The 20,082-nt window shown below is 40.3% G+C and overlaps 4 protein-coding genes across 4 annotated transcripts; 2 read left to right on the top strand and 2 right to left on the bottom strand.

Moving 5' to 3' along the window:
- Positions 1 to 376: 376 nt before the first annotated feature.
- On the bottom strand, positions 377 to 1,837 carry LOC141824170 (zinc finger CCCH domain-containing protein 2-like). The gene has a single exon (XM_074711414.1). It carries the CDS (start codon positions 1,831 to 1,833, stop codon positions 727 to 729), a length of 1,107 nt encoding a protein of 368 aa, XP_074567515.1. The 5' UTR covers positions 1,834 to 1,837; the 3' UTR covers positions 377 to 726.
- A 1,275-nt stretch (positions 1,838 to 3,112) lies between these two features.
- On the bottom strand, positions 3,113 to 7,915 carry LOC141823353 (serine hydroxymethyltransferase 3, chloroplastic). The gene is made up of 12 exons (XM_074710626.1): positions 7,773 to 7,915; positions 6,895 to 7,120; positions 6,585 to 6,780; positions 6,331 to 6,505; positions 6,126 to 6,243; positions 5,923 to 6,035; positions 5,701 to 5,823; positions 5,504 to 5,608; positions 5,277 to 5,363; positions 5,030 to 5,137; positions 3,595 to 3,667; positions 3,113 to 3,507 (listed from the first exon to the last, which is right to left on the bottom strand). Exons 2-12 carry the CDS (start codon positions 7,106 to 7,108, stop codon positions 3,233 to 3,235), a joined length of 1,587 nt encoding a protein of 528 aa, XP_074566727.1. The 5' UTR covers positions 7,109 to 7,120; positions 7,773 to 7,915; the 3' UTR covers positions 3,113 to 3,232.
- Positions 7,916 to 10,218: 2,303 nt separating this feature from the next.
- On the top strand, positions 10,219 to 12,649 carry LOC141825694 (putative transcription factor bHLH041). Its single transcript, XM_074713080.1, has 8 exons — positions 10,219 to 10,353; positions 10,444 to 10,569; positions 10,637 to 10,742; positions 10,841 to 10,855; positions 10,942 to 11,004; positions 11,076 to 11,678; positions 11,752 to 12,123; positions 12,528 to 12,649. The coding sequence occupies exons 1-8, from the start codon at positions 10,247 to 10,249 to the stop codon at positions 12,618 to 12,620; spliced, it is 1,485 nt and encodes a 494-aa protein (XP_074569181.1). The 5' UTR covers positions 10,219 to 10,246; the 3' UTR covers positions 12,621 to 12,649.
- Positions 12,650 to 16,383: 3,734 nt separating this feature from the next.
- Positions 16,384 to 18,209, top strand: LOC141824640 (uncharacterized). Its single transcript, XM_074711962.1, has one exon. The coding sequence runs from the start codon at positions 16,445 to 16,447 to the stop codon at positions 17,912 to 17,914; it is 1,470 nt and encodes a 489-aa protein (XP_074568063.1). The 5' UTR covers positions 16,384 to 16,444; the 3' UTR covers positions 17,915 to 18,209.
- The last annotated feature ends 1,873 nt before the right edge of the window (positions 18,210 to 20,082 follow it).

The raw sequence follows: 20,082 nt of genomic DNA, 5'->3' as shown, positions 1-20,082 counted from the left end.
CATTTGGTCGGTCCATGTGCACTTATCTCTCTTGATCGAACATAGATTTGTTGTTTTTGTTTTTACTTTCCACTATTGGAGCTTCGAGTGAAATACAAATGACTGGGATATTTGTTTTTCTCATACTGCTCCGCAGAGTGAATTTGCCGCTGCATGATGGCAAATCGATGCAATTCCTTTTTGCCTCTTCATGGTACGTGGCACACATAATTGTTACCTCAAGATTGCCACCTAGTCTGTGCTTGTTCTTCGACAACTTAAGAATTTAACTGGGCATTGGGCAATAAATTGTAACACAACGATAACAAAGAGAGAGTTCTTGAAAATTTCAATTACAAACGAAAAAATGATTGTGTGTCTTTGTTCTTAAGAGGCATTCTGACCACAAAATTCAGTTGGAACTAAACTTCTGTAATTCTACAGATCGGAAATAATTAACTTGATATTTACAAACTCAACTTGGAGTTAATTAACATGATATTAACAGCAGCAGACATTTAGCATTTGACCAAAAATAGATAAATAAACCGGAGACATTGAAACTTTTAAACATCAAGTGAATCAAAATGAAGTAATTAGCACAGATTGCAACTGCGATGCAAATCGACGCTTTCTATCGCTCGATCTGATACCAGACGAATCCATCCTTTCTCCGTCGTTGACAAATATTCGGAAATTCCGACCTTTACCTTCAAACTTGTTCTTTAGTTTTTCTGCATCTTTCGACTATTTCAGCAGTTCGGAGACCCATTCGACGTCCGGTGCGGCCTCTGCTTCGTCAAATATACCATCTTTACTCAGCCTCTCGAACATCTTCGCCCGTAGTCCACGCCCCGACTCCACTCTCTCCACCGGCGGATGCTCCTCCGGCCAACTAGCAGTAACGCCCACCGGAGTCGACGGCAAGCTTCGGAAAGCAGTGTCGAATCCAACAGCCAGCCCCCGCGGGGAGACGAAACCGGTATTCCCCATATGCAGCCCCCTCGAACTCGGCATAGACTCCGCCCTGTTCAGCTGCAACTGCCTTAGCGACGCCACTATCTCGTTCATACTCGAGCTTGCTGGCCACGACGCCCGCAGCAGCTTGGCGCCGCTAGGCGAAATCGGCGGAGATTCGGTCGGTGGCGACTTTGGCGGCGAGATGAGTGTCGAGGTCGGGGAAGAGACGAGGCTTTTGGAAAAGCAAGAGTGCAAACAGGATTGGTGACGCAGAGGCGACCCGTCGTAGGACTCCGGCACCGCGGCGCTCAGCCTGAGAGACGACGTCTGCAGCAAGCGCAGCTGATCAGGAGTGTGTGCGAAGAAGCAAACGCGGCGGCGGCAGTCGGTGCCATCCTTGCAGGGCTGGGTCCGGTAGCGGTCCGGGTGAAGCCAACACTCGAACACTCCGTGAGCGAGTTCGCAGGCGTCTCCGCGCTTGCACCCGCCGGGTTTGCGGAAGTCCGGGCAGGGAGTACCGGAGTAGGCGTGCTTCCGCAGGTCGCGTCGGCGTGCCTTCTCGCCCGGGTGAGCAAAAGGGCAATCGGCCCAGTCGTGCGACCGCCCGCGGCCGCATATCTTCACCTTGAAGTCGTAGATCCTGAATTCGTCCGACGCGTACGCGTCCACCATCGGCGGCGCGTCGGTGCCGGAATCAACTTCTTCCTCGTGGGTTGGGTAGAACTGCAAAGCCGCCGTGGCCTCGTCGAGGAGTAGGCAGTCGCCGGCAGAGAGCACGCCGCTGACGGGAAAGGGAGAGGATGGGAAGTTCCCGACCGTCAAATCATCGAGAGTAGTCCACGGGGGAAAGCTGGCTATCTGGTTGAGATGACTAGTCCCTCTTCCGATCATCATAAACGCCGTCGTCCGTCAGTCCGTGCCGTCGTCTCCGTCTTGCTAGCAGCGAAGCTTATAAATGGGGAAGGTGGCGACCGTGGTTGGGTCATAACGTAACCGCGGTTTAAGAATCCGGGGTCTGAATCCGACGGGCGAGTGGGCGACGGCGTCGTGGCGGTACGAGAGGAAAAGAGACAACACGCTCGAGTTGCATCCGGCAGGGCTTGGAGGCTACCGGGGGACGGTGCTTTATGTGTGCGGTGACCTGCGGCGGACACGTGGGGATAGAAGAAACTTATCGTGGATGTGCACTACTTCGGTCAAGTGACACGTCGTCCCTCTTCACATGACTAGTCAAATATATCCATCATGGGAACGAGTATTGGTGCTGACGAATCGTGGGGCCACGCAAAGTCGGTGGTGGCGTACGAACGCGTCGATTTACTTGGGACACTTTGTCACATCAGCCCCCGTAATATAGAATTTTTACCACCCTACGTCTTGTCATTTTGTGAAACCTCATTTTATTTTATCCTTTAAAACGAACTAACATATCTTTGTTATATAAAGTGGACGATGAGATGATGGATTGTACCAGAGGGAAGAATGGAACTACAAGATAAGGGCAAGGGAGGGAATGGAGGGGAAGCCACGCAAAGGCGTGGCCACGTGAAGCAGCATATTATGAAGCCGTTGGATGTGCATGCACCACATTAACTATTCCGTTCGGGGAGTACGGCTCTGACAACACGTTGCTTGTTCCATCGGCGAACCACGTGGACTTTGATATGGGAGCATATCTATTGGTGGATCCTTGTCTTGCGTGCGCGGCACTCGAGCTCTTATACACATCATTTGCAAAAGGCCTGTTAGTTTGAGGCTTAAATAGATTGACTTTATAACTTCTAGCACAGGAGATTAGTACATAATTATCTAGAGAAATAATTATGCACATAAGACTCGAAGCACCAAACTGCAAGATAAGTGAAGAAAGGTTAGACAAGACTATCCCAGCTTACTGAAAAGGGTCGCTCTATAATCTCTGAAGAACTAACCCGCCGGAAAAGATCGAGCTTATGCTCATCCCGAAAGAACTTTGAAAGCAGCGTACGACACATCAAATCCAGAACCACTTAATTTGTTCTAACGAACCCGCTCGATATCGGCCAAGACCGAACCACTTAATTTGTTCGATAAAAACCATTCTCCTTTCGCTTCAATCCCTCAGGAAGTACAAGTTTTGTATGACATTTCCAAGTTATACTCATGAAAAGTTTACCCATCACAACTCCATGAAACTCTCACGGAAAACTTTCCAACAACTTTATTTATGCCAATTCTATCAAACACTGATGGAAACTTTTCCCAACAGGTGTGAAAATTATTGATGGATTATGATTGTTGCTGCATATGATTCTCACAATCCGGGCATTGGGAACTGGTTTGTAAGAGCTTCTACCTTTCTCCTGAGTTCTGCAACTGGCTCTTTTAAAGGGAACTCTGGAGATTCTACACTCTCCAGGAAATCTTTCAGCTTCGTTCCTTTTGTGCGGGATTTGGCTTTCAGAGCAATCTGAACACCCTCATGAATGAAGTCGGCAACAGTTTCAAAATCCTTCTCCTTTAGTCCTCTGGTAGTCATTGCAGGTGTTCCAATCCTGATGCCACCAGGGACTTGCGCACTTTTGTCACCTTCAGAATCCACATCGGGAGAGATTAATAGGAGAAAGTAGAAACAAAGGTGGGCACTCCACAAGATTTTGAGTATGATGTTCTAACCTGGAACTGAGTTCTTATTGAGAGTGATGAAACTGATGTCCAAGATCTTCTCAACCCGGGCACCATCAATGCCCTGCCATAGGGTATGTTGTGAAGAACTAGAAATTTAGTGGCAATTTGCACCAAGTTTGTGATAACAGAGTTTCTAACTTTCAGATCACAATACTAGTAAAAGACAAGTAGGATAAGTTGACTAAATAATTTGGGCATCCAAACTGAAATTAAAGTTACATGGAGTAGACCCCATCAATAGCAGGCGATGCAGGGTAGCAAGGAGAAAAAGGACATAAATCTTAGATTTTATCAAACCATCAACTTCTAAAAAAGATAAAGAAAACACCACGGCGTCAAACTAATTCAGAGCTACAATAAGAAAGGTCGAATTGGCCATTTAGCTATAGGATCATCAAGTCATGAATTTCTTAAGAAATCATCAAAATTATCATTGAAGCAACAAATTAATGCCTGACACATCAACATATTTCATCTGGGCAAGAAAAGAGAAAGGATAATCGCAAAATGATGGTATATCATTTCCCTAATCGCTCACCTTCTTAGATATGAGGAAAAAAACATTGTCTAGCTGGAGGATTACTGAGCTGGTCATACTATGTGGAGACCAGCCAAAGTCACAGCCATATAACACTCTAGAATTAACAATGAATAATATTTCGTCCATTGTTATCCTAAGTGAATAACATTTCCTCTTTAATTGATTTTTCACTTCTATTCATTTATCATGTCCTTTTTTTATCACTTTGCATAGTATGCCATTTTTTCACATTGCCACACCTTTTTGTGAACTTTGTTTCCCTTTTTCTTCTTACTACTGAGTCAATGATAACTAAGAACAAGGCAGAAATATACAACTACAAAGCATTTCAATAATATAAAGAAATGTGTGAAGAGAGAATAATGGCAGACTCAAGAAATATAAGCTTGCTCAGACAATTTAAATGGTGAGATAAGAGACTAAAACAGTTAAAAATCCCACTGTGGGAATGAATCATTAGTATGAAAAATCTATTAAACATTTGGCAATGGACCACGTGGTAGTTCAAGATAGACTATCTCAAACAAATTCAAGGCATGAAAGAGCAGAGTGCCAGAAAACAGTAAATGACAGCAATGAATTTGATCCATAGCAATTGGGCAAGGACTAAGTTATGCAGCTGAGTGTTAGAATGCATTAGTTGGAACATGGGAGCCAAAATTTCATGTAAGGTAGTGAATAAGACGGATAAACAAAATGCTATTATAAGTTGCACCAAATAAAAGTTTGTGTTTCTACATGTAGGTGGATCCAGAACCAAATGGTCCATTACTTTAGAAGAAATCTGTACCAAAATAGCCAATTTGGATGACATCTTGTTATGGCAAACAAATTTGATAAGAAAACAACATGATGAAAAATGCAGAGCAATCATGAATAGACCTGTGGTCTCAAATCCAACAGAACAAGGTGATTATCAGTTCCCCCAGAAACAAGCTTGTAACCTAATTCAGTCAGCCTTGATGCAAGAGCTTTGCAATTAGATACAACCTATAAAAAACATCAAAGTAAATGACATTATAATAATATGGAATACTTTAAGTAATTTAAACAAGTTTTAAGCAAGCAGAAAGGGCAACAATTGCAAGATCAAGAACTGACTAGATTATACTAAGTAAATATTAGGTACCTGAACTTGATAAGCCTTGAATTCAGGTGATTGGGCATGTTTTAAACATGCAGCAAGAGCAGCAATTGTATGATTATGCGGACCACCCTGAAGAAACTTTACTGGTTAGATTCTAGTAGCTGCAACATCCTACTAGAAATCATACCTAGAGCATGCTAAAAATTCAGTTGGAGAATATTCTACATTACAACCAGCAAGGATAGATTTATGTACTACATGCTACATACCTGCAAGCCTGGGAAGACAGCATTATTGATAGAGGATTCTAAATCGACATTCAAAACAGGCTCCTTCTTGTAAAAGATCATGCCACCACGAGGCCCTCGTAAAGACTGAAGTGATAAAGATGCAGAGAATTAAGACTTTTAAAAAAAAATCTGAAAAAAAAGGCCAACAAAACTTTTGTTGTTCATTTCATGAACACCTTGTGTGTGGTTGTTGTAACAATATCACAGTACTCAAAGGGATCAGCAACTACTTGAGCAGCAACAAGCCCACTTATATGGGCCATGTCCATCATAAGAAATGCACCAACAGCATCTGCTATCTGAATGTTTAATCAAGATCGAATAGCGATCATGTATTTCATAATTTTTTTCAATGTTGTCCTCTGGAAGCATTGTAAATAATAGGATGATATCATCACCTTCCTCATACGAGGATAATCAAAATCTCTAGGATATGCACTTGCTCCAGTGATAATGATCTTAGGTCGGAAGAGAACAGCTGTTTTTTCAAGCATATCATAATCTATGTAGCCTGTTAGAGAAACCATGAAGCAAAAAGTTTTAGTGCACATATGTCTTAAGTTTTAACTTCACACGAGAGACAGAGATCTATACACAAAACCTGTTGATTCATCAAGGCGGTAAGGCATAGATTCAAAAAATATAGAAGTGCCTGAAACTCTTTTTTTAGGTGTCATGAAACCATGAGACAGATGGCCTCCATGAGGTAGGTCAAGCCCCTATTTCATGAACATTACAGATAAAAAAAGTCACTGCAAATAGATTAATCAATATAATGCTTAAACTACTTAATGACAAGTAGCTACCATTATTCGGTCATGAGGACTAAGAAGAGCAGTGTAAACTTCAAAATTAGCAGGAGATCCAGAGAGTGGTTGCACATTTACGCCCCACTTATTTTCATCTAGGTGGAATGCTTGCAGTGCTCTCTGTTGACAGAGCATCTCAACCTGGTCAATATACTCATTTCCTCCATAGTATCTGAATCAGATAAATTTTATAGCTAGCTCAAAAACATAATGTGATATTCTAGATCAATTATTTTACTGATAGAGATTACCTTTTACCAGGCAATCCTTCTGAGTACTTATTTGTTAGACAAGAACCAGATGCTTCCATCACAGCCCGAGAAGTAAAGTTTTCAGAAGCTATAAGCTCTAAACAGTTAAATTGGCGCTGCTTCTCCTTCTGAATAAGAGCATGCAGTTCAGGATCTGCTTCCTTCAGTGGGTAATCCTTCAAATTATTTGTTTTTCCTGAGAATAAGACATGCCAATTTATGGAAAAGTTAGCTAAACTCATAGCTTGAGCTTGAAAAGCTAATTCAAATGGTATATTTTCTTCCTTGAACAATATGAATGTAGACAAACCTCCAATATTGGAATCAGTTACAGACACAGATTGGGATGGTCTTCCAGCCACTAAGCTTCCCCGTGCACTAAAAGCATTGTAAGGTCTCCTATTGTTGAGCGTAATATGATTTGGCAACATATCTGTCCTATGAGTCTTGGGATCTGATCCATAACACTTCATCTTAAGGGTCTGATGAAATGAACCAGATACAGCTCCTCCGTAAGCAGACATCTTCGGTATTAACTGCACAATTTAATAATTCTCTTGAAAAAACAATAGACTGATGTTTGTCAAAATTAACCCACGACACCAGATAAAATCAAAGTTCTATATTTTCTCTAAATTTTTCTTTACTACTCGCTTTGCATTAGGAAGAAGAATAAATCGTTTACTTATCATGTGAAAAGGTTACCAAAACATTATATGAGAAAAAAGAATATGTTTATTAGCAGAAACTAATAGCACCACTGGTAATCACAGTTCCATACTTCCACTAAATTTTTTTTCTTTACCTGTTTCACACGAATAATTAAAATGCATTATTCAAGTATCATTCGGCTAATTAAACTTGTATAAAGTAAAATTTGAGGTACAACCATTATTTCGAAACTTCTTTCCGAGAATCTAATTCGATTCATTCCCCATCGAACTAAGAAAAACATTCACGGGATACTAAAAGGAACAAACACAAAAAAAACAGCTCGCTCAAAATACATGTTTTGTCAACACGCATAACAAAAGTTGAAATATATTAAGCTGCCAGAAAAGATCCTATTCCGCTATGGCAGATCCTGCACTGGAGCCAACTGAAAGCTAAAGATTGCAGAAGAACTCGAAAAAACCGATCATGATCAGAGTGAGAATTAAGCCGTAGAGACAGGGAGAGAAAACCCACCTAGAAAACTCGCTTCTGTATGCCTTTTGCCTCTTCTTCCACCTTTTAGTAGAAAAACAATTGGCCTTCGATCGCTCTTCCTGTTCTAAAAAACCCTAACGGCGGATAGCGAAGAAGATAAAAATCCCGCCTTTCTGAGTGGGAAATAGACAAACGACGAGGTGCAACGGAATGTGGGCGAGCTTTAACGGACGACTAAACGGTGACCGGTAGTAGGCGGTTGATTGTGGCAATTTTTGGGAAAGCCAATCTATACTTTAAAATCAAATGTATTTATTTCATGGTATCTAATTATACTGGAACCGCCTCTTACCAAACTATTTCTATTTTTGCAATGAATGCCATAAAATAAATAATATCAGATTTTTTTATACGAGAGAAATAAAATAAAAAATATTAATAGAGTTAAATTCTTTCCCCCAGATAGATTTTCCTCCCAAATATACAAAGGCTGGTTCCTCTTTTTGCAATTTGTTACAATTATTCAAATTGTGGATATCCGTAGAGATTATTCAAATTTGTCACAATTATTAATTCTGCATTAAATGGCCAACAATTTATTATGGATGTTCTCAGGATAAAGCAGCACAAAACTTGGGCCGGCCCATTTCATAGCCCAATAAAGAAACTGATATCAAGGAGGCCGGCGGAACAACACACCGCTCGTCTGCCAGTTCTGCCACGTGAAGCTACGCCTCTAATTCGAGCTCGCTGGGGCCTGTATGAACGTTCTCTCCTCGCTTCATCTGAATCCCAAGTCTTTGACAATGCTAGTTCTTTCCTCTCGTTCTCGTGCAAGTGAAGTCTGATCGTGGCTCAGATCGGTTGCAAAAAGCTTTGCAGGTATCTCTTTGAGGAACAAGTAGGCTGTCTTTGTATTTAAACCTTTTGACCCAAGAGAAACTTTCAGATGAGTTGAAGGAACATTCTTCGTCCTACGGGGAAGTGGTTGATCGCCATATATTGAAAGATCCCTCCCACTACTGGACGGTCGCGAGGTTTTGCTTTTGTCACCTTTAAAGATGAGGAAGCAGTTGACAGAGTTCTCTCTGATGGTCGAGTGCATCATCTTGCTGGAAAACAGGTGAATTGTTTTTGCAATCCATTGGCCTCTAGTTTTATTGTTTTTCTTCACAGATTTGTTGCCTTTCTCTTTATAGTGATAAAATTAGATAAATTTTTTAAAGTGAAATTAAAATAAAATCCTAGAAATTTGTTTATACTAAATGCTACTTCGTATAGTGTAAATCTTGTTCATTCTGTGTTGATCTCTGAACTCACTGTTAACTGTCAGACTGGTATCCTGTCCTTGGTTGCCAGATTGTTGTGAATGCATTTTGTGACGGTAGAGTTAATTAATTGTTCTTTGTCTTCGATTACTGAACTTTTATTTTATGTAGATTTTGGTGGTGTCTTACTGAATATACTGTTGTGATCTTTGTTTCCCTTGAGATATGATAGTTTTTGCTTGCCATTATTACAAATCTCGAATGCCAAAAACTTAGATACATGTAATTTAATGATGTGAAAATTATATACTAAAAAGGTTGAATCTACTCAATTACATGATCCACTTAATAATTAAATAAAAATACATATTAGGATCATGGTAACATCTGTAAAGTAGTAGATGGAGTTGCTAAATTGTCAATTTGTCTTTTTTTTCCTATCCCATGTAAAATCTTATTATTAGTTCAATCATGGCACGCAATGGTGGGTTAAGAACACCCAAACTCCTAAATTTGTCATGTAGATTCTAAAGTTTCAAATTAATCAACTTAATTCCAATGATCTAACAATGCATTTGATTACAAAACTATTACACTCCTTGTAAATTTACAGAAACAATAATGTGTATTTGATTATAAAAACGAATTTAAAATGCTAATTTATATATATTTTTTGACTATCTCTGACATTATCCCAAGAATTGAACCGAGCTATCGTAACCACACAGACAATATATTTCGAGTAAACGTATAAATGAATAATCGTCCCATCAATTGTTTTCATATCTTATTCTTCAAGTATCATTTCATCGTTCCATTCTAATACTCTTATGAATCAAGTACACAAACTGTTTTTTTTAAAATTATTTTAAAGGGAAGCAGAATGGTCCAGAAAAGACACGTACGCCGTCAAATCAAACACATACACGAACCTGCCCTCCGAGTTTGACTTCTTCCTCAGCATATATATTTTTTGTTTTTCCACCGAAGACTTTGAACGCCAACTTTTCTCATCCTGAGACTTGTCTGGCTGCGCACACCGCAACTTGTCTCCCTACTTTTCAGCACGATCCCCCCCTTCTCTTCGTATATCAGTCCCAGACGCATCCCAGAATTAGCGGTTCTCACCCATTTTCATCACGCCAACAAAATCTTCAACCTCGATCCTCATCCTGCTTCACAGCTCCCTCCCTTTTCATGGCTGGTTGACACATCTCTCAGCCCGAGTTCACAAACTGAGCCAACATGGACTGTGTTTTCCTCCTCGGCTCCGATGATCGGCGACGGTTTCTACAATTGGCCGGTCGGGTTCTTGGATGCTCTTATATCTGCACTTGGTGTCCTGCAGCTAAGTATGTGCGTGATCACGATGTCTTGAATATTAATTCCTGCTTGTATGAAATTGAATCTAATGTATTCGGAATTCTTCTGCTTAGTTGCAGCCAACTGATCTCCACGGAGGGATGGCATCCCGAGGAAGACAATAACACTCCAGGCTCTTCGTCCGGAATCATGTCCTTGAGGCTCTTCGCTGCCTACCGGCGATCCATCTGCAGCATTCTGAGAGGGTAAGTTCTGTGTACTTGCAAGAGACCAATAGTTTATAGTGATATGTGTTATGCTTTGTGCTCGCAGTTGTATTCCTGGGCTCACCTTCAGCTCTGGACTTAATTATCTGGAGATAAAGGATGCAGATGTAATGAGTTTAGCTGCATTGAATGAACAACGACAATTCTATCAGGTACGTGTACTGTTCTTTTAAGGACTAAAAATGAGCTTTTGTATGTAAACATGAATTGGGAGTACTAATTAATGTTGAATTCCATTTGATTATTTCAGAAAGCGGGGATAAAGGTCTGTAATTTAAACCATTCTCGTTGTGTACTTTTAATTCTCGATTGTAATTTAACTAAAGCGGCGCATTGCTTTCTTGCTCACAGACAATACTGTTTTGGGGATCAGGAAGAGGAGAAGTCGAATTAGGAATGGCAACTCCACCAAATGTATGAGTTGATGGTAGAAACTTGTTTAAAAATCATGAATTACTTTGGTCTGATTTGTTTAAGTTTGGCAGACGAACATGGAAATGAGCGTTCGTCAAGTGTTCAGCAAACACTTCATTCAGCAGTTCCAGTTAAGAGAAGGGAGCTTGATTCGACTAACGCCAAACCCTGATACATCTCATCTCTCTTCATCACCCTCTTCGCTTCGATCTCGATCTCTGTCTATCGGAAGCCCTGAGAGTCTATTATTCCAAGCTCCGACTTCTAGATATCGTGACGATGAAGCAGCGACAAGAGCGATGATTTCCGTTATCTCTAAGGCCTCGTCTTCTTCCCCTCCTCCAAGATTGCTATACCATCAACTATTACAGCAGCAGCAGCAGCAGCAACGACATCAAGGCTATAGATCTACAGGATTCAAGGTTTACGATCGAAATCTAGCTCAGGAATTGGAGAAATCGGTGTCGAACAAGTTGGGAGGAGGACAGAGAATGATCAAGGCGGGGATTGAGATTTTGAGAAGAGTGAGCGCGATGAGGATGGAGGCCCAAGTGCAGGAACAGTACCGACCGACCAGCAATCAATTGCACCACATGATTTCTGAACGCAAGCGCAGGGAGAAGCTCAATGAGTACTTTCATGCTCTAAGATTACTGCTTCCACCAGGATCCAAGGTATTAATTACAAGTAATTTAAATTATAAATTAATTGTTTATATTTTTTTTAACATTATCTTGTTACTCACAGAAGGACAAGGCATCAGTGCTTGCAAACACCAAGAACTACTTGACTTCCCTGAAAGCTCAAATAAAAGAGCTGGAGGAGAGGAACCAGATGTTGGAACCGATGCGACAGCTCGAGGAGGGAATTGGCGAGTCAAAAGAGATCGTTGAAGTTCGGATAATCCGATCCGCTGAATCCCCATCAGAAGGCTCACAGTTTATCAACTTCAAGCTGGTTATCATTGTAAGGGAGCAATGCGAGATGATGAATTTGGTTGTTCGCGTTCTCGAATGCTTGAAGGAGAGAGGCATTACAAAGTTGGTGGCAATGGAGGCAAGCACACCATCTCAAACTGGTGCGATTTTTAGAAGAGTCAACGTTGGACTACAAGTGAAGGTATGAATCTTAACAAGATTTAATCAAAATTCACAACGAAAAGAGAAATATATATATATAATAACTGAAATTTCAAACGAATGCATCAGAAAGTTTTATTCTTCCAACTATGACGTTAACGTAGAACAGCTTATAACAAGAGTCTTACCTTGGACTTCATCAAATTGTCTGATCATTAATTACAAGAGTTTTCACCTGCATATCTTTTCCTTAGTGATTTAATTTAAGACAGCATGCATGCATGAACTGATAAAATTCTTGAACTACGTACTTCGCCTTTGAATGAAATAAAACTCAATAATATGAAAGGAGGAGGCCGATCGATGGGCTTGCTGGAAGTTTCCTTCAATTAAATCTGTAAATAATGAACGCATGCTGACTCCAAAAGTATGTGGCTCCAACAGGCAAGTGATTGGGACGAGGAGAGCTTCACCGAAACTGCGAAAAGAGCCGTCAATGCTGTGCTGCAAGTTGACGACAACAAAGGCGACGACTAGCTCCCTTAACATTCTTTGATTTCACTGATTGCCCGCCGATGTTGACCGTAAATTAACAATTCTTTTTCCTAAATTTTGTATTTCTTTTTTTTTGACCAAGAAACTAGATAATCTAGATTTCATCACGACGCCAAGAATAGTATAACATTTGTTTTTTATATTAATTTATCGAGGCGAATCTACTGGTTTCTTCGTGACTTCTTGGTGTACAATGTGTTATTTTCTCTGTCTGCGCTTCCTCTTTCCTTCCCGTGTCAATATCATGGCCCCATGTCCGTTTTTAAAGTGCATAACAAAGATCGAGACGTGGCAAACAAATGTGCTGATCCGGCTGTGGAACTGAAAATTACAGCAACAGCTTTTGGACTGTCTATTGACGATTGCTTTTGTCGGTTTAAGTCATTGTCTTCTTTTTTGCTGAGGAAGTTTCATATCAACAGCAAAAGAAATACATATATTTCTCCTTTTTTATATAAAAGATAAGAATAACCTCATGATTCTGGAGACGAAGTGATAAGACACAATCTCATCCACATGGATTTTCAATGCTGGCGTAGAATTCTAGGCAAAAAGATTATTGAACTGGAAAACCACTACTTCAAAGTTCATCAGTTTCATGGACTCAATCTGATCTTACGGAAGTTTTTCATTCGACCATCAAAGTAAATCGGGAAACGCATACGACGGCCAATCCAATGTCCAACATCCTTTGATTGCGTTCCCCATTTGGAATAAAATTCTTACAAATACATCGTAGTCGTAGTTGGGGATCGAACCGCGGTCCTTCAGTTACAATCCAGATGTCCTACCGTTGCACCATTGCCCCGGGGTCATCAAACATTACTTTCAAGCTACTTGAATAGGTTGATGTAATTAAGAGCTTGCTAATGAAGTAATTTTTAAAGAATTAGAAAATTTTGTTAATAAGTCTATGAGCATATGTCTATTGAAAAATAGAATTGGAAAAGCAATATTGATTAATGTAATAAAGAATGCAATTTTCTCTTTAAAAAAAAAACATCTTTTCATCTGGTATTGTATGCATGATGTGATTTGTTAATTACATTAATTATATGTGGTGGACACTTTAATGAATTTGTTGATATTTTTAAAAAAAGTTAATTATATAAGGTAGAGATGAGGTCAAAGTGAAGACAACGCCTTAAAAAAGGGTTCGTTTCATTTTATTCCTAACTCCGCTCCTCCCTAATTTCATGGAGGCTTCTCATTAATTTTTATTTTCCTTAATAAAAAAGTTAATTATTTTATATGTTCGTGAGTGCACCTACCTGATTAGTATATTCAGGTGTGATTATTATTAATAAATTAGTAAAGAGTAGCATATTCAGTTGTAAATGCTCTAAACATTGACTGTATTTTACATGTATAAAATAGTTAAAATTAATTTAACGCTGTAGGCATAAAATTTAATTTAAAAAAATTAAAAGACTCGAAAATATCAAAATGTCCGAAAAATTCTGGATCGAGCATGAAAATTTTATCTTGGGGATTCTCTTTTTTTAAAAACAAATAAATCACATAAAATTTCAGAATTTTGAAATTAGTAGCTAGTATAATATACTATCTCTCAATAGAATCAATCGCCTCTTGCTTTAGCCTCTGTTCAGATGAGGTGAGCAGAAGGTTCATTATTTAAAGGGGAAGAAAATTCATTATTTAAAGGAGAAGAAGGAAAAAGAGGAAAAATAAGGTATTTATGTTCTCTTTATTTAACATGGAGGGAAAATTTATTAACTTAATATGTGTTAAACTGTTTAGAGGATTGATTTAAATATATAAAATTATAAAAATATTTTCCCACATTGATTTACTTTTTTATAATATTAATATTTATTTTATAAATATAAATTAGATACTTTTAAACAAAAAATAATTCTTTTATATTATCCCTGCGTGTGGGTGCCCCTTGGTGCCTCACCAACTAGCTCTCACTGATTTCTCATCGATACTAAATAAAGAACAAAAATTTACATAGCCACAAGCATATACATTGCGAAAAGGGAAGAAGTGGAAAGGTCGTGCGTGCTAACGGGAGAAATTGAGAAAGTTAGGTTAAACAAATTTAATACCTTTGATGAATTTATTTGATATATTTATTAATTAATATATTAAAACAGAGATAAAATTAAAATAAAAAATATTTAAGCTTTTCTTCCTCTTCCTAACACTTCGAATTGGGTGTAAAAAAATCTTTTTTTTCATGGTTAAGAAAGGTTAAAGCTCACCTTTTCCTCAATCCTTTTCAAACAAAGTTCAAAGTCCCTTTTCTTCTTATTTATCCTTCTCTCCCCTTCACTCACCTCGTCCCAAACAGAGCAGTAGAATTGCCCTAATATTACCTTAATGCTTCCTCAATTGGTTCATATAACTTTTATTTTTACAGACCTCCAAATCACCAACACATATCGATTTGTCATGCTAAATCATCATCATTAATACTCAACTTTGTCGAGTCACTTGCTCTCCAAACTTCATATTACTCTTGCAAGTCCATGCACACTCCAACATAAATATTAAATCATAGACAAGTGCAGTAGCCTATTATTACATAATTCGATTTCATTAACTTGCGATAAGTAGTCAATCGATAAACTTAACTTTAACAGGAGCTTTTCTATTCAACTCTTACCTCAATTGGGCTGCAAAGCCCAATAAGGAATGAGAGAACAGGCCTAGGGATAACTTCTAATGGGCTGGTCTGGGCTGTGATCAAGGAAGCCTGTTTATGAATATCAACATGAAATCGAGGAGAGTGACAGTGGGAGCTCGAGCCCTGATAATATAAAGTAGTAAACTTTCTTATAGAGCAAAAAGTGAAATTTATCATCTCAACAATCTTATACAATCAGTTCTATAATTATCTATAAAAAATAAATTAAAAAATTATAATTAATTATAATAAAAAAATATTATCTTGACTTCATCAAAATTTAATTATTATCTACTTTCACAATTCTATTTTATAGTTATAGTAACTCATGCTTAATTATAAGTCAACCTTTCTATTTAGATAATGATATTTAATGCCACACAAGTGGCGCAACTCTGGAAGCAACCAAGTGGACACAATGATTAGGTGAATTGAATGGGTACCTGTAACGTAGACTTAATAAATGGTGTGTTACACGAAAGGATGAAAAAGACAAAACCAAACTGTTTATTTGAACGTCTTTTTTTTTTCCGTTGTTTTCTGTCCAATGAAAACAAAACAACTGGATAGAAATCATTTCCTTTTAACTTCTGTCCAAATCTAAACATACTATTTACTTCTTCAAGGTTTTCGTTTTCAAATCCCGCCAAGATAATATAATCTATTCAGAATAAATAATTTTATTTAATTAATCAGTTTTAAATTATTCTAAATAATCAAGTTTAGGGAAATTAACTGTCTGTGAATTACAAATTAGAAATGTTATCTCGACACTATTCATTGCTATTATCTCTTTTTCTTTTTTACAGGAAATCAATTGAAGGGTTGAGAGTTCAAAAATATCAATGAAAGTACAGAACAGATAACTTAGTTGATACGAGCTTTTAAATAAATCTAATATTATGCAAACATAAGTACTTGATAAACATCTTATTTAAAAGTAATAGTACTAAACTACATTTATAGGAGAGGCAAATGACTGTATCTGTACATCTGCTCTGCCTCACTCATTTCGCTTTTATCATTTTGCATTTGTCGTTATAAGAACTGAAGGTCTCTTCTCTCTCCTTCTCCCTTTGGAAGAAAAAAACACACAGTGAGGAAGACAAGAGAACGAATGGCATTATAAAGGAGCCACCTTTGGATCTTTGCCATGGGTTCTGATCTTTTTTCAATATCTACTCCTCCCTCTCCTGCACAACCCACAGGAGTTGAATACCCGATCACCGCCGCTCTTCTCTCCGCCGTCGCCTCCGATTCCGCTTCGGATCTCCGCCGATCTCGCACCACCTACCTCGTCCCTGCCTTCGTGGTCGTCACCTGCGCCTCCGTGGCTGTCGTGGCCGCTTTCCCGTTCTTATTCTTTTCCTCGTCCTCGCTCGCTGCTGTAGGCCAAGATTCCACCTCTGATCTGTCGCTTGCGGCGCGGCCACTCGCCAAGCTCTCCCGCCCCGTCGTTCTGCTCATCTCCTCCGACGGGTTCCGCTACGGTTACCAGTTCAAGACCGCCGCGCCCAACATCCGCCGCCTGATCGCCAATGGCACCGAGGCGGCGCCTGGGCTCATATCGGTCTTTCCTACCCTCACCTTCCCAAACCATTACTCCATCGTCACGGGCCTCTACCCGCCCTACCATGGCATCATCAACAATCACTTCATCGACCCGACCTCTGGAGCCTCCTTCACGATGAAGAGCAACGAGCCGGAGTGGTGGCTTGGGGAGCCGCTCTGGGAGACTGTCGTTGACAACGGGTTCCAAGCCGCCACCTTCTTCTGGCCCGGATCCGAAGTCAAAAAGGGGCGTTGGGATTGCCCTCCCAGGTTCTGCAGGCATTACGACCGCTCGGTGCCATTCGAGCATCGCGTGGACACCATCTTGAGCTACTTTGATCTCCCAAGCTATGAGATACCCGTGTTCATGACCCTCTACTTCGAGGACCCAGATAAGCAAGGGCACAAGGTCGGTGCAGACGATCCAGAGATCACCGCCGCAGTAACTCGAATCGACGACATGATCGGGAGATTGATCGCCGGCCTGGAGAAAAGGGGGATCTTTGAGGACGTGACTGTAATCTTGTTAGGCGATCATGGAATGGTTGGAACTTGTGATAAAAAACTGATCTTTCTTGATGCTCTATCTCCGTGGATCAAAATTCCCCAAGACTGGGTCGAGTCCACTAGTCCTCTGTTCGCAATTCGCCCGCCTGCCGGCGTCGTGCCGTCGGAAGTGGTGGCGAAGATGAACGAGGCACTGAGTTCAGGAAAGGTGGAACATGGACATTATTTAAAGATGTACCTGAAAGAGGATCTTCCAGAGAGGCTCCATTACTCGGCCAGCTGCAGGATTCCGCCCATCATTGGATTGCTTGCAGAAGGCTACAAGGTGGAACTGAAGAAGACGGAAGACTGCGAGTGCGGTGGCGCTCATGGCTACGACAACGCATTTTTTTCGATGAGGTCAATTTTTATTGCGCACGGTCCTCACTTTGCAAGGGGAAGGAAGATTCCATCTTTTGAGAATATACAGATTTACAATGTGATCGCTTCCATTCTGAAGCTGAAGGGTGCTCCCAACAACGGATCGGAATCGTTTCCAAGCACTATTCTTCTCGCAAATGCTTGAATGTCGATTAATGCACTGAAAATATGCAATGAGCTTCCATAAGCAGCAACATCATCACTCACTGACCTTACCAAGAGTGGGAACGTTAAAAGGGATATAGTGCTAAACGATCTCGTCGTTTTCAATTCTTTTGCTCGATGCATTAGTAAGTTATGTTACTGTTTCTGGTTTGGCATTGGGGTTCAGTCCCCATTGTCAAAATTTCCAACACAAACATGAACGATCCTTATCATGGAAACCATCTTACTCGCATTTATGTTCTCACCTAGTCATCACAACCACCAGTTTCAAGTAAGGCCAGATAACTGAGAATTTGTGCCCTTCGTCAGATATCAGCGTGGCATCATCTCCAGCTTCATTGTTTTGAATAAGATCTGTCGGAAATCTTGCATATATGCACTTAAAAGAGTAATTTGCCCCGGCTCTTCCATTTCGGTAACAATCGTGTAAAGATCCAGGAATTTCATAGCTCACATTATCGAACAAATAATCCTCTGCACCTGATTATATTATTTCCAAGGCGAAGTCGTCACTTGCTACCTACTAAAAATCAAAAGAATGTCTACTATTTTTATAATCATCCTATCATCGATAATATCAATTATACCCTTTTATCTGAATTTATCAAGCAGTGAACAATCTAATTATATTAAAACTATTTACTTTTACTAAATTAGAATATTTAAAAAATGAGTGTTCCTTTCAATAACGTTCATTAAAAAAAAGTCTAGTTGTTACTTGTGCCTCTAATGAGACTATCAATTGCTGTGATATCGATCATGACTCATCTAATTCAGCAATTAGATAGTATTAGCTTGATCGAACGGACTATAAACTTATTGTTTTTTGTTTCAAATTGCTTGGTTGGAATTTTACAAGTCGAGAACTCGATCTCACGTGGCAAGCACCGTCCATATTCATATATGAAAGCCACCGTCTTGGATTCAGTTCTCGAGTCAAACCTATTCATCAATGTTCTAAATAATATATGTCGAAGCTGGTGACAGCTTATCAACTCCGGCTTAGGTCAACGTGGACATGTTGGTCAACATTCCTTCGACTCCAAGCTTTTGCTCAGAACAACGATCAGTCTCATATAAGTCCATATTTGAGATCCTTGAGATGATCAAGAGGCGAAATTAAGAAAAGGAACCATGGGTTTTATCCGCTGGAGTGAGATCAAAGATGCTATTTTGAAGCTCGCTCTCCTCAAAACCTGCTTCGAAAATTCCCTTCTCAAGCGCCGCTGGAGCTTCGGATCCGGCAACGAATCCAACCAAGATATGCCTCCGCCAGAAGCTGCACGTGGAAAGAGAACGGTAGCAGAGCTGGCGATTCCGGCGGCGCTCTGCTTCGCGCTATACGGCAGCATCCCGCCTGACGTCCAGCATGACCATCGCACCTTCCTCCTGTACGACCCCCTCGTCGCCTGCATTTGCGTCGCCGTCTTCATCAGCCTCTCCGCCGTCATCTACGCCCTCGCCAATCCCGACGGCGACGCTGCCGTCGAGGCCACCAAGCACAAGGCCATGGCTTTTTCCGTCGGGGTCCTGCTCGTGGCTTTCGTGCTCCGGATCCTGCTTCTCTTGTCGGCGGCCTCGATGGAATTGGTCAGTCTCCTGTTTCTCTGCTTCGCAGCGGTGGCAGTGGCGGCGCTCTGTTTCTTGCCACTGAAGGTGGGAGAAAGCAGCACTCCGGTGGCTGGAGAACCGGCGCCGGATTACCCTGACGCGGTGGAGAACCAAGTTTGACTGTGACTTAGAAATTCCATTGTGTTCAGCCGATCCGATCACCAAATCTAAGAACCTTCCTGTTTTGGTTTCTTAGATTTCTGATGCCTTGCAGGGTCCATTCTGTGCGTGCCTGAGATCACGAAAGGTGAGGAGATCTAAGAGCTCTCTCTTTGAAATTTCCTAGATTTCCAGCCCTATCCGTCCAAGGGCTTTTGGTTCTTCTTACTGTTTGCTTTCTTCAATGCACTGGGTGATCATGCTGACTGAGTTTTAATCAAACCTTATCAGTCTGGATAAAAAGTGATGAGTGAGTTATGAGAGTAGAATTACAGAAAAAATATATAAAAAATATTAATTTCGTAACTACAAATAAATATAATTTAGTTGTCAAAGGAATAAAATAATAATGTGATTAATGTGACATCATGCTATATC

This window comes from Curcuma longa, chromosome 3 (genome assembly GCF_044706935.1).
Source record: "Curcuma longa cultivar G26 ecotype Majalengka, Jawa Barat chromosome 3, ITB_CL_G26_1.1, whole genome shotgun sequence".
Taxonomy (NCBI): Eukaryota; Viridiplantae; Streptophyta; class Magnoliopsida; order Zingiberales; family Zingiberaceae; genus Curcuma; species Curcuma longa.
The sequence above is the reverse complement of the archived record's forward strand: the minus strand, read 5'-3'. Positions and strand labels throughout refer to the sequence as shown.

Bases quoted from the DNA above. Each gene is read 5' to 3' on its own strand.
- LOC141824170 (XM_074711414.1), bottom strand. From the start codon at position 1,833: ATGATGATCGGAAGAGGGACTAGTCATCTCAACCAGATAGCCAGCTTT.
- LOC141823353 (XM_074710626.1), bottom strand. From the start codon at position 7,108: ATGTCTGCTTACGGAGGAGCTGTATCTGGTTCATTTCATCAGACCCTT. The intron at 5,824-5,922 runs GTGATGATATCA...TTAAACATTCAG, and splicing joins ATTATCCTCGTATGAGGAAG to ATAGCAGATGCTGTTGGTGC. The intron at 3,508-3,594 runs GTTAGAACATCA...TGGATTCTGAAG, and splicing joins CAATAAGAACTCAGTTCCAG to GTGACAAAAGTGCGCAAGTC.
- LOC141825694 (XM_074713080.1), top strand. From the start codon at position 10,247: ATGGACTGTGTTTTCCTCCTCGGCTCCGATGATCGGCGACGGTTTCTA. The intron at 10,354-10,443 runs GTATGTGCGTGA...GCTTAGTTGCAG, and splicing joins ACTTGGTGTCCTGCAGCTAA to CCAACTGATCTCCACGGAGG. The intron at 12,124-12,527 runs GTATGAATCTTA...TGGCTCCAACAG, and splicing joins ACGTTGGACTACAAGTGAAG to GCAAGTGATTGGGACGAGGA.
- LOC141824640 (XM_074711962.1), top strand. From the start codon at position 16,445: ATGGGTTCTGATCTTTTTTCAATATCTACTCCTCCCTCTCCTGCACAA.